The 14,214-nt window shown below is 39.7% G+C and overlaps 1 protein-coding gene across 1 annotated transcript; it reads right to left on the bottom strand.

Annotated features, from left to right (window-relative positions):
• Positions 1-330: 330 nt before the first annotated feature.
• Positions 331-13,804, bottom strand: cratb (carnitine O-acetyltransferase b). Its single transcript, XM_044053064.1, has 15 exons — positions 13,395-13,804; positions 11,587-11,808; positions 10,597-10,715; positions 9,983-10,036; positions 8,459-8,621; positions 7,637-7,811; positions 6,636-6,726; positions 6,156-6,243; positions 5,978-6,078; positions 4,982-5,101; positions 3,152-3,274; positions 2,922-3,057; positions 2,755-2,817; positions 2,534-2,671; positions 331-1,629 (listed from the first exon to the last, which is right to left on the bottom strand). Exons 1-15 carry the CDS (start codon positions 13,443-13,445, stop codon positions 1,426-1,428), a joined length of 1,848 nt encoding a protein of 615 aa, XP_043908999.1. The 5' UTR covers positions 13,446-13,804; the 3' UTR covers positions 331-1,425.
• Between the last annotated feature and the right edge of the window lie 410 nt (positions 13,805-14,214).

Here is a 14,214-nt window from a genome sequence, read left to right as displayed (position 1 = left end):
ACAAAAAAAAATAAATCTTTTTTTTTTATTCATCCAAAGTGCTGTGTAGTAAAGGAGAAAAATTAAAGAAGCATTATAAACAGTAAACATTTTGTATTTACAAAGTGCTTTTCTAGTCTTGATGACCACTCAAAGCTGCTTCTCATACAGCAAATTTTTCTATCACATTAATCTTTCAGTGTCTTGTCCTATAGTAGTTTCCATTTGACTCTTTATTTCCTGCTGCAGAGTGAATGCAGGACTGATCAAGTGCTTCCCTCTTGACACCAGGTGATTTGTTATAGTTTGTGTAAAACACTGGACACACAGTGATCGTCAGGAGGCCATGTAAACATTTGATGCAGCTCTTTTTATTTCAGACCAACCATAAAACTCACCATGAATCAATTTGCACACAATTAAAATGAGTGGTTTGAATTCCCCCAAGGTTCCCACGAGTTTCGCTCCGATACTCATAGCTGCTATAAAATGACAGCACAAGGACGTGTGGTTTACCACAGGGTGGAAATAACTCTGACTTTAACAAGTATGCAATAAAAAAAAAGTAACTCTATTTAAAACAAGCACAATCTACCCCAGCTTCTTCACTCACTGTTACATTCTAACACACACACACACAAAGCATATACTGTACATGAGGAACAATGTGATAAAAGACTTTATTAATCAGTCCTGTGAGCTAAGAGCTGAACATGCCCGACTACACGGGGCCACAGCCTCTTCACTTTCAGTTCAACATACAGAAAACACAAGCAGATCAGTTCATTCAAGCTCATCTCTTTGCACCTTCACCAATAATGACCAGCTTTCTGATGCTTTTTGTTTGTTTTTTTGATTTGTTAACATTTGTTATGGTGGTGAAAGATACCGTGTATAGTCTCTGGAGTTCCTGGTGTTTTATGACAGTTTGCATCCGTAATGGTTCATCACAAGCTTCTTCTCTTTCCTTTTGCCTTTTCTCATTCTACACCTCCTCTTAATTATCATGAGGTTACTACACAGGCTACTTACAGGTCATCCCACAACCAGTAAAAAGAGACTGGTCAGTTTCAACACACAATGCTTTGGCGTGATCAAGTTAATGCTGGAGTGTCAGGTCGACTTTTCACGTTGTTTTGGTTTCACTTCTATATACTGTATATCAACACGAGACAAGTGTGACGACTATCATGCAGCCTGCTTGCTCAGCTCTTATTAGAAATAGATTAATGTTTTATCAAAAGCTTAAAAAAAAGAAGCATCAAAAGCACCTTGACAAGTCTGTTTTCAGACTCACAATTCAGTGGCATACATGAAAAAAAAAAAGCCTCATCAAAAATGTCGACTATAAGGAAATAAATTGTTTTTTTTGTCCAGTTTTTATGTTTTTTTCGCTGGTGCGGTTGGGGGGGGGTTGATCTTGTTGGATGTATTGTAGGAGCAGCGCTACACGGTAGGCTGCAGTAGCTCCTGTAGCTGACACAGGGTGTCCTTCAGTGTGAGGGCTAAAGTCTCTGCGTGAGTCTCCTCACAGCAGTTGAAGGCAGTGATGGAAAAGTGGACGTGGTCCGCCTGGGGGTTGTAACAAATGGCGTAACCGTCGGGAACGAGAGGCCCGAAACACATCACACTGTCCGTGTTGGCAGGCACCTGAGGGGGCGAGAGCGAAGACAATATGACTCGTCAAACATGTGCAGGTTTAAGAGACTGAGGAAAACAACATCATTTACATCTGATCAAAAATGTTAAAAATGACAAATTGTGTTACATAGGAAGTGACATCAGACAAAAACTACAACCACTGTTTTTTGTCCTTTTCCTCTTTTTAAGCCTTTTATGCTCTTAAATATCAGAGATACACAGTATCTTTAATTGAAGAAATAATGTGTTTATATATAAAAATGTACAGACTAAGAAATAAAGGTAAACATCTGTTCCTTTAGTCTTAGCCTTGTTTGCCTTTTTTTTTTTTCTTTTTTTGTTTGCGCTTTTTTTCTCAGAACTTAATGAATGTTGCTAAAACTTTAATAACTAGTTTAATATTTAGTATAAAGTATACACTGTATTTACAGTAGTTGTACTGCAATGGAGACATAAAATGCAGATTGTAAGGACAGACCATTAGCAGTTTTCTGGTTAGAACGGGAAGTTAAACAATCGTTTATTATTAGTTATAATTAAAGAGTAATGTTTTATGTAGGTAAAAAGTTAAATTGCCTAAATACAGTATATGGGCCAAAGAATTGCCATCAATTAATGGGATATTAATTAAGTAGAATAATTGGCAGTATCATCCATCTACCACTTCATCCTCCACATGAGCATCACACAGTTCACCAGTCCATCACAGGGACACATATAGAGACAAACAACCATTCACTCTCACTCTCACTTCAGAGTGTCCAATTTGCCCAATCCCCCCCATAATACAAACCCACACACACTGGGGGAGAACATGCAAACTCCATGCAGAAAGACCCTTGTTCAGACTGGGTCATGTACTCGGGTTAGGGAACAGATGAACACAAACAACCACATTCACACAAAAACAGACCTGCCCTGTCCGGAGTTTCCAGTGAGTCGCGAGGCCGTACGCTGTGTCCATGAAGATCTTGGGGATGCTCAGTCCTTCCCCGATGGCCTGCAGCTTCAGTCCCAGCAGGTGACGCTCGATTCCGAGTCCTTTAATTGTCTGAACAGAGCAGAGAAAAACATATATAATAATGAGTTCATCAGTAAAAGCTTGTTCGTTGAGCTCGTTCTCTGGGTATTTACCAGATTAGTCAGAGCTGTGTGGGCATTGACAGCTTCTCTGAACAACTGGAGCTTTGCTTCATGCTGCAAACACACAAAAAAAGAAGAAGCAATAATTACAATTACTTCATTTAAAACTCCCTGAAACAAAATCAAATCCAATTTCCATTCAGTGCGTCGTCTCTCACCGAAACATTTTGTTTATCAAAGGCTTGTATGAACTTGAGCGTCTGATTTGTTGGTGAGCGAATATATTCTGTCCTCCCTCCGCGAAACATCCGCTGGGACGCGATATCACAGCACGGGCACACTTCATTGTGGACTCTTAATGAAAAAGAAGAAAAGAAAATGCCCATGAGACAAATATAAATAAGTTTTTTCCTGTATATATCTTCTTTAAAATGACGACGTCACTGACCTGTAGTAGGCGAGCTGCAGGGCGACCTGGATGAAGGAGTTCGGACTCAGACCGTGCTTCTTGGGAAGGTCTTTGCCGAACTTCTTGAAGTTGAACACATTGACGTCGAGGTCGTTGATCAAACTGCAGGACATTTAAATCATTGTTCAGTATTTGTGATTGAATTTTTCCAAACTTCATGGTTCAGTCACTAAACTGCATACAAATCTAGACATCACATGCTCCAGTGTCACAGAGCATTTACATTTAAGCATTTAGCAGACGCTTTTATCCAAAGCAACTTACAAAAGTGGAATAAGCTGCATAGAAGAAGTTTTGGAAAGAAATCCACTAGATATGAACAGTGGACTGACAGAGGGTGAGAGTGCTGAGGTGGATCCAAGGGGAGGGGCTAAGGTAAGTGCTAGGACAGAAGATGCTCTTGGAAAAGCTGGGTCTTCAAGAGCTTCCTGTTCTGGTAGTGCTGGTAGTGGAACGACACATGGAAAGAGTCTGGATTGTCTTGTGCAGGGTGTTGGCACCACCAGACGACAATCCTTTCATGAACGGAGTTGTCGAGGGGTAACATAAGCCTTTATGAGAGCATTGAAGTAGGTGGGAGCAGCCAGATGAAGCACTTTGTAGGCTATAATTAGTGAATTTGACGCGGGTGCTAGGGGCAGCCAGGGGCGACATGTGCCCTTTTAGGCTGATTGAAGACAGAGCAAACCAAGTATGGTGGTGGCAGACAGGTGTTTGTACAGCAAGAGCCTCTGTTTTCATAGTTTCATTCATATTTTCTGGAAAGATTCACAATTTGTTCCATTGTTGTTTTTCCTGTTGTCATTACTTGGGAATGTAGAGTCAGCAATTCTACTACGGTTTTCCCATTTCCACCATTTTGTGGACGAGATTTCCTCCTCCATTTTATAGTGGATTTCAAATTTTCACTCAGCTCCTTCCTGCTACCATTCAACTTTTTTCTCCATTGAAAATGACTGGCTATCTGTGTTTGATCTGAACAGAGGGAGTTTATGATCGATAAATGGCAGAAAGAGGAATTTAGTTGGGAATGTCTGACTCAGCATTCCACCTGTTGGACGATAGCAACAACAAAGGCTGATAAAAGAAAATCAGTAGTAGCAAGTACTCAGCATTCCTATCTGCAAATGTAAGAGCTCTGATTCAACTTGTCTATTATAATATTATATAAGTGTGTACTTGTGGCAAGTGTTTCTCAACAAGTACAATGTGTTATTATTAAACTCGTTTAATAAAAACGTAATTTATTCATTTATAAACCACTTGTGGATCCAACAGGAGTTGAAGTTCTTAACAATTACATCAATAACCATTTGTTCCTGTACTATGTTTGTTTGTCTTGCACATGTAATTGCATGTTTATTTGCTGTTTATAAGCAATAAATAGATGGGAGTTTAAGTGTCAACATTCAGTCAAAGTATTGACAGCAGAACAACTGTCCACTTCAAAGCCACAGCTGCTTTGAGAATGAAATGTACTCCTCATTAAGACTTTGGCAGCTGAATAATTTGTAGGAAAGTATAAAGCAGACGATGAATGAATGAAGGCTTTGTGTTTGGCCCGTGATCAGGAAATAGAAACACCTGACTTAAAAGAACAAGTTCTCGAGCCAAGGTTACATTAATGCAGACAAGATAACCTTGTTTACTGTACTGAAGCTTTCCTTTAAGGCCGAGTTCACTTCAGCACTTTGAAAAGCAAACATCCAGCTCAGTCTGAGCAGCAAAGCATTCTTATTCAACTGAGACCTCACATTCAAACACTCACTCCACCATGTGTGTGTGTCTGTGTGAGAATGGAGAGCTTACATATCGAGGTTCTGCTTGGCGAGCTCGATGTCCCTCTTGATTTCTCGGTCGATGTGAAAGTAAAGCTTCTTGGGCATCGGCAGAGGGATCAGCGGAGCTCTAAATGAATCAGGATTCTCACTGCAGTTCACAAAAAAATGTAATTACAAGTCATGTATGGAGTATAAATACAACTCTTTTCCATCTGATAGACCATTTTCAGGACATGTGCTAAAGCTACTTTACAATACGGATAATAACCATGTGATGTGTTTTGGTTTCATGTGTAAACATCTGTTCTGTAATTTAGCTCCAGGACAATCCTCTCGACTCTTCACCACTCCAGTGTTTCACATGGGGACAATAGCTACTTGTCAGGTTGTGGTAACATTTAAAAGTTAATGTATTTAAGTCTAATTAGCAAAAAAAGTGTCTGTGGGTGACTTTGAGAGACTCATGTAGGCCAAGAAACTTTAAAGACCATCTAAATATTGTGAAGCCAGTGATCATATCTGAAGTGTCAGGTGGTGATTGCTGGGAAACCAAAGGAAATAAGACACTTATTCTAATCAGTCTAATTGTGTTTGTCCGATCATTTCACCCACTGTGATCAATAATTTCGTCGTTTCATTGAACACGCCACACACCTTGTTTGTGATTTGAGAGCAACTAAGCAAATCACGTCAGCAGGCATGACTTTGAGTTCTTGTTAGAAGTGTATGATGCATAGTTTTGCTATTAAATCTAGGATCCTGGCATTTTTGTATGTTGTTCCAGAGTGTACGATAGAGAGTAGAATATTTCTACATCTATATCTAGCTACATTTGGTTAAAAACAATAATAAAGTGGAATTTTGGCTCAGCTCAACCTGTAATATATAAAACCTTCTAAAAATGCTCAGAATCAGACTGCATGGCAACTACCAAACAAAATCAACTGTTTTTCTTTCTGTGCTTGTCTTTTTATACAAATGTATACCTCATTTAAGATATATAAAGCGTCTTTATATATCTTACCAATACTGCAGGATATGATCCAGCAGTGTCGCTATGGGTGGACCATCAGCAGTGGCCTGTTCATACAGGAGACCCCACGATCCGTCCTCGCCCACGACAAACTAGCAAACCAACACAGAGCAGAGTGAGCGGACGTGTTGTGACAGCTGCTCTCTTTTCCTTGTCACGCCGCACTCACCTGCAGCGTTTTGTCAAACCAGCGGTTGCCACTGTTGGAGAACGTCCCACCGCCGTGCAGGATCTGTGCCGCTTTGCGGCTGGCATACCTGTCAGTCGAAAGTCAGAACTGAAACCTCCGAACACTGTGTGACAGTCATTAGGTACAGAGGTGCCAAAGGGAAGCGACTGTGATGATATTTAAATACAGAGGAAGTGGAGACTGAACATAGGTGCACACAATCAAATGTCACAGACAACACAAAGGTAACTGAGCACACACGGAGAATTACACAACACAGTCGGCAAACACTGAAATACCTGAGGGAGATATGGAGTATGGATTCTAACACAGGATAAGATGTTAGTCGAAAAAAGGTTCCCAACACACGGACACATTAAGGTTTGGTGATGACAAATGTTTACATGCAACAGAAGATACTGTAAGGAGAGAGGGAGAGAGAGAGTGTGTGTGTGTGTGTGTGTGTGTGTGTGTGCATACTTCTCATCTGATATCCTCATCACCGGAGAATCCAGACATACGGAGAAAAGTCCCGTCTCTATGAGACGCACTGATTCCTTGTTTAGTTTATCTGAGTGAAGAACAAACAGACACAGTGAGATGATTAGGACAAACAAAATCTCCATGATTTCCTAACCAGGAACTTTAAAGACACTTAGAACTAGCTTGAGAGTTTTCCTTTATGTAAAGAAAAATGGCTGATGGTATACAGTATGTGCACATTGGTTTAGTTATTTTCTTGTTGTGCACATAGACTATATTAAAGAAATGAAGGAAGGGACAGGGGAGTCACAAGGTTTAGTAAATAAAAGCAGAACTGTGGAAATTGTAGGAAACAAGAGCAGACCATTCCTCACGTTGACTACACAAGTGCATGAGTTGTTTATTCCAGTGAGAGAGGAAAAAAAAACAACTGAAAACAATTCAAGACGGCCCTGCCCATCACAACAAAAACAGGTATGGCATTACGTCAACACTCTGGGCATTTAAACATACCGTGATCCCGAGGTAACAATATTTACAGCACGACTGTCAATACTGAACATCAAATGCTTTAAACACAACCCTCAGCGATTACACTTGGTGTTTGTAGAACCACACACACATAACAGCTGCACAGAGGAATTAAAATGATCTACATCACTATTTGAACACAAAAAAACAAAAATTCTGACTATTAACACATATATGAACATAGAGTAATACTTTGTCTGTACATAAATGTATTTTCTTGTTTTGATTATAATGGTTTTTGTTTTATAATAAGGTGAAATAAGCTTGAGCTTCAGTCTTCACCTTTTCGGTCTATTTCTTTTGTGCAATTAATTTATAAGAATGTGTGTTTAATATGTGTCAACACAAATGTACCTGCATTTATTTGTGAATGCCTGTGACCGAAATAAACTAACAAACTAATATTATTATCTAAGAAGCGTGTATACTGTACAGTAATAAGGACGGAATGCAGTCCAGTCATCTACCTCTACTCAGGCGGTTGTAGGCCTCTCCCCAGGTGTGGCGGTGCTCGCTGGTCAGGATGCCCATCGGCTCCTTGTCAGTCTTCCACGACTGAGAGCGGATCCTCAGCAGCTGGCTGTGGATCTGACTCTGAGTCAGTCGAGAGCCGTCACTGTTGTAAACCTCCAGCTGGAAGAACTGGTGACAAAAAGTGGCGTCAGACGATGATGGTTGGTATTTAAAAGCAGCCAGAATAAACTGATGTAAGTGGAGAACAAGATGTGTTGGTGCGTAGCCTTGGACAGAGCCCATATTCAGCCTTTTCTTACATGTATCTGTCTGATAAATAGGGCACGACAAGGTAAATTGATATCCACCAGGCTTATCTTATAATAAAATGGCTGTCATTAGATTTTGTTTTGATTTCATTGTCTCCAAAATATCTAATCCGACAAAACAACCTGCTGCCAAAATCAACTGTAGATCCTCCAGTGAGTCCACATGACTTCCTCTGTTTACAAAGTATCTTTAACCAGCAGGGATGTGACTGCAAAAGACCTGACATGACAGCTACATAGTATTACATGATAAAAACACATCTCTTTCCAATCTACCTCAACGAAGACGATGACGACAGACAAAAAAAAAGCACTTACTTGTACATTGCACTTATGACTAGCACGTTATAGTTTGGCTTACTTGCAAAACGTACTTAATTCTAGCTCTTGTTTGTACCAAACTGCACTTATTGTAAGTCGCTTTGCATATAAGAGTCTGCTAAATGACATGTAATGTAATGTAAAAAACACAGAGAAACTATAAAACTCTTAATTAATTAATCCCACCTGGTAGTTCCTGACAACTGTGATGTGCGTCGGCGAGCGGCTGCGGCCATAGTGTGCAATGTAGTCGTGTTTGGGACCGGGGATCCTGCAGGAGGAGAAGAGGAGCGGGTAGAGCTCCATGCACAGTGGCATCCCTCGCATGTACTCCACTGGTAGTTGGCCACTGTCAGGGAAGAAGGAGAGACGAGGCGGTTCATACCAAGTTTGTTTACAAAATATTTTATTTTTGCCATTTGGTTTGAAAAGTGAAGCCCAGGAAGTAGGAGTTAGCCAGCAGGGGGCGACACCACTGGTTAACGCTACAAAATGATCTCCTTTTCTTCATTAGAAAATAATGTCAATATTATAATTTAATAAAATAATGTTTATGTTGTGTTTCGCCCTAGCTGGGATTGGCACCAGCAGCCCTGCAACCCTCATGCAGAGGAATAAATCAGTAGACATTCAGAAGAACAGGCCAATTCTTATTTACTTTATATTCTTTATTTAGTATGAAAAGGAAAAAGAACAGAAAGGGTTCAACAACAGGCGGTCTGACCCCAACAGTGGTCCTATGCTTCTGCTGACAAACAGTTTCAGTATACACAATTTAATTCCAGTCACATATGACGTACATTTAGACTAAAATACACTCATTTCCTAGAAGCCAAAAAACATATTTTGTGAGGTCAGCGGGACCTAAATTAAGAGTTAATCCTTGAGTCTATGTGCCAAATTTGAAACGTCTTTTCAAATCTTTTCTTCAGATTCCACATTAATGATGCGCCCAACAACTTAACGCCTCCAGCAGAAGCTGGCACAGACTCTGAGGCATAAAAAGAAGCACCAAAATTCCCTGACTCTGTAGTTTCTACTTTCATCCTCTGTAGGGAAGTATAACACCGTTATACTCCATCAGGAGATTATTCTATTATACATCTCCTGATGATACAGTGATGTAGGACAGTAAAGTCTGTTTACATGTAATCATACACTTGGGGCCGGCCGTCTTCATACCAGTGATCTTTCAGTAGAGTGCAGCTGTTGCCAAATGATACTGTGACTGTTTGTACAATGTGGGCAAATAAATTTAGATGCACGATAAGTTCATGCAGCGGAGAAATATGAGGACAAGCCAGGCAGGCTAAAGTTAAAGAACCAAAATAGAAGCTGTAGAGAGTGTGAGAGCGTTTGGAGCAGATGAACTAACAGAGTTCAGATTATAGGCAATCACCTGCTTTAATGATCGTAGCAGATTATCTTTAACAGCCTATATATGATGGGATTACTATAAACCTGATTGTGCTTTGTCGTGTTTACAGACAGAGAGCAGCGACACAGACTGTGATTAAAGAGATTAACTATAGATTTGACTGAGATTAAAGTTAAATAAAAAACACTCAGAGTGGTAAGGACATTTATATAACTATGACGCTGCTTGTTTTTCATAATTAACATATGATATATAAATATGATGCAATGTCCAGTCTCAAGGGAATTCATATATACACATAATATTATTACACTTGTGAATGCAGAACTTACGTTTTAATCTTGGCGATGAAGTCCAGAACTGCTGTGATCAGTTTGGATGCAAACCTGTGGAGACAAACACGTAACACATTCAAGACAGATTTTCTGATGTAAACAGTAAACATTTTTCATACTCATGTCACAGCAGATGTAGATGTAGACATTTTCTTAATTGTGCAAAACAAATAAACATAACAAAAATAATAGTTGGAGAGGGCACAAGCAGCCTTTTCAGCCTACTGTTTTAGTCATTTGCTGAGTGAATGATACAGTTGCCGGTGAAATCAAGCAGCTACATATACTGTATCATATGGATTTTCATTTTTGGTAACTTTAAAAGTACTTTAACAAGTTACTTTTCTCAGGTGGAAATGTTGCAATGTAAGAAGTTACTTTTTCACTGCAGTAAAATATTTGTAAAACTGTAAAAGTAACATTCCACAACACTGTTACTAACCCAATCACCAGCTGTTCCTCTTTTATACGAGTAGGAGCCGGTCTTACTGTGCAATAAATTCTTTTTAATAATGTTTCCAGGTGTAAGAGCTGACATTGAAACAGCTTCTGGTTTGTCTCTGCTGCGCTGTGTCGCTGTCTGTGAACTACATCAGTGTGTGCTGACTCACACTAGCTGGCTCCTCCAGTCATTATAGTCTCTCCTTGGCAGAGAGATGGCCGGGTTCGAGTGCACAGGCAAAGGCTGCCTGCTCTCCAAGTACGCCCACTGCACCCACCAGTCCGTGATCTGCAGGAAGTCGGCACACACACACACACACACAATCACACACACATGCACACAAACACACAAGATTTTATAGTTACTGAATCAGCAGAGGTTTTTAGGCCAATCACACACTTCTGTGGTGTAAGATTTGGGAAACCCTGGCATCAGATTTAGGAAAAACAAACGCAGTTGTGTTTTCAGTCCAACTTTTTGCTTTTTATCATCAGAATATATTTCTGAGTCAGAATTCTATTCATACTGCCAGCCAGTCGAATATATAGTGTGTATTTTAGCACAGACCAGTCACATCAGTAACAACAGGTTCTGAGACTTCTGCACTGTAATTCCCATACTATTCTTCTAAGAGGAATTTGTTTGACTGATTCTTTTCTTTTGTTAATTCTGAGAGAAATCTTAACCAACTTTGCTTACATGACAGGGAACTAACAACTATTTAATCATCAATTAACCCTTTGGTTAAGTTTTCTGTCTATAAAATGTTATTACATTACATGTCACTTAGCAGACGCTTTTATCCAAAGTGACTTACAATAAGTGCATTTAAACATTTGGGTACAAACCAGAGCTAGAAGTAAGTAAGAGCTTCAAGTAAGCCAAACTATGTGCTAATGTTGTGTTAGAAAGTTAAATATTAGAAAAGTCTTTTAGCTGAAGGTGACATCTGTGACAAAGAGAATTAAGAGATTAAAGAGATTAAAAAAAACAACAATGTTTTCCCAAAGACTAAATCATATTACTAACCTGAAAACAGCATTCACTTGTTTACAAGAGGACAAAAAAATAAACACACAACATAAGCCGCATCTACACGTAACCACACCCCATATGTAACAGCTGTAACACTTCCCACACAGATAAAGAAGAAACAAACCCAGTTTTTGGTGAATTTGGCTCTCTTCTCCAACCCCGCCTGCAGATGTGAACCTAGGCCTCCGGGCCGGCCAAACTCATGCACCATCCTGCGGGTGTGGCTGAGCTCCTCAGGAGGCAGCAGGGGCTCCAGGGCCTTCAGGTAACCCTGTAAGGTGTGGGTCAGTGGGGGTACCGGCTGAGGGGGCACTGAGGAGAAACACAGCTCCTGCCTCATTGACACCTGCAAAGACAAGCAAGAAGGTTTAGATGGATTACAATAATTATCACAATATAGTTTGTTCTTTTCTATCACACAAATATTTTAAAACCACAATAAACTGGTTTCTTAAAGAGGCTATAGGTAAGATGTGATGTAAAATTACTGTTTAAAACGAGTACTGCAATGCAAAGAAAAAACATTATTGAGTGCTGACTGCCCTCCCCTACATAGACACTGACTCAAGATTGATAGCAATAACAAAGCTTGACGTGGTATTTTGAGCGCCCAGACAATGAACAGCAGTATGTTTACGAGTGATTACAAATACGACAGAAGCTACTACAATTAAGAATAGCAGTTAAACGTGTGTCCTTACTCTTTGATGACACATGGTCATTTAATGTGATCATCAGAGATATCTCATTCCCACAACAACAGAGGAAAAAATAAAACTGACAAAACATTGACGTCAAAGTGGCCGTCATCAATGAAAATACAAGCCCTACACTGCCCTTCACTGTGTTTCTGTCAATTATAACAAGTTTTAAGAGTAAAAGATCTGAAAAGACTAAGTAAAATAAAAAAAAAAACTGGTCAAATTGAATCCAACTCTGAATGTGAATTAAACAAATACAGCAGCGTCTGAATTGTTTTAAGATTTCTCTTACTTTGCCCAAGTGGGAAAAAAATGGGTGAAACAACTACTGTACATACAATATATTATTATATATATTATATTATAATATATATATTATTTTATATTATTTGTAATTATTTAAAAAAAATATCAATATTGACTGATTAGAAACTCTTTTGCAAGTATTGTCCAGCCCCAATGTATGTGTACGTGTATATATGGACAGATTTTGCTCCTTTTTCTTCAGAAGAGCAGCTAAATTTTGGGGGAAATGTACCCATAATACATATATACATGTTAGCACTTTGCTAACGTGTAAGTGTCATTGTTTGACTTCACATTAGTGCAACACTTTCTACACTGTTTACGCTGTATATAATAAGCTAGTGTTGTCTATATCACTGCCTGTGTTGTATATACTACTAATTAGCTTAATAATAGTGTATGTTCCTAAATGTTTAAATTGGTATGTTTAGTTTTGACAGTTTTTTGCGTGAATTGAAACGTGAATTTCTCCGTTGTGAGCTATGTTATCTTCGTTTATCCTGTTATGACCTGTGTGATCTACTGAGAGTACAATGCTACTTATGCTATTATGCTATTACTACTACTGAGTGTGGCCTGGTTTAGTGAACACAGGGCAGAATTAGTCACGTTATTGTTGAAGCGCTATAAAGTTTGTTGGTTCAGTAACTCTGCGTGTCAGCACACAGTGAATGAGTGAGTGAGTGAACGCACAGCGTTGACTGCCATGACAGTCTGGATAAATGCCAGACTAAAAGCAGAGGGCACGGCTAGGGCGTAGCAAAATAAAAGAGGAAGTCTGAGAGACGTGAACACAACATGTTGCTTCTTATTCGACAGCTGCAGTAATAAATAAAGTCACCCTAGGTGAGGGTGGAAGTGGGCCTAATGTGGGCCGATGTGTCAACAAACAGTGACAACATCATACGGGGAAATGGAGACTCACCCAGGACAGCCATGCTCTGCAGGATCCGGATTGAATTTTCCGGAAAATCATGTCTCACTTTCAGTCACAAATCCACTCCGTGTCGCATGTATGTGTGCGTGTGTGCTCTGCTAACTTCTGCTGCACAGTTTTCACACGGTCACGTCGTCGTTCCTCTCCTCATTCTTCTCCTTCTCCTCCTCCGCTGCACGTAAGAGTCCTCGTGCCTCGACAGAAATGAATATAGAAAGCAAACGTGCACGAGGCGACAGACAAACACTCCTACTCCTCCTCCTCCTCCTCCTTCTGCGCCTTATCCTCCTCTTTGCTGGTACTCTTTTGCGGGAACATGCAGAACTTCACGTACTGTGAGCTGAGCAGCACAGGAGCTACTTACAAGCCCGCACACGTGTTGACGTAAAATGTTTCCGTAAACAGCTACGTGACCTGACACTCCATGTGCAGTACCGCGTACGTTCGCAGAGTGTCGCTGTTGCGCCTCATGAAGATGCGATCAGATGTACTGTATATAAACAACATTGTCTGGTTCTGAAAGATTATGGTTTATTTTCAACGCCATGTCAGGGATTTTGTATGATGTTATTGTTAGTTAGTTTAAGTATTAAAATCACCACAGATGGAAAGGGTACTGAAACTACTCAGTACCCTCAACTAAAAGTACCACTATTTTGATAAAATTGTACAAGTAAAAGTACAGGTCTAAAAATGTACTAAATTTAAAGTAAAAAAGTAGCTTGTTTAAAATTTACTCAGAGTAAAAGTTACTTAGTTACTTTTTTAACAAGGTTGGGGTTCTTTCTTGTGTATCTCGATCTCTGTT

Source organism: Solea senegalensis, linkage group LG20 (genome assembly GCF_019176455.1).
Source record: "Solea senegalensis isolate Sse05_10M linkage group LG20, IFAPA_SoseM_1, whole genome shotgun sequence".
NCBI classification, from domain to species: domain Eukaryota; kingdom Metazoa; phylum Chordata; class Actinopteri; order Pleuronectiformes; family Soleidae; genus Solea; species Solea senegalensis.
The sequence above is the reverse complement of the archived record's forward strand: the minus strand, read 5'-3'. Positions and strand labels throughout refer to the sequence as shown.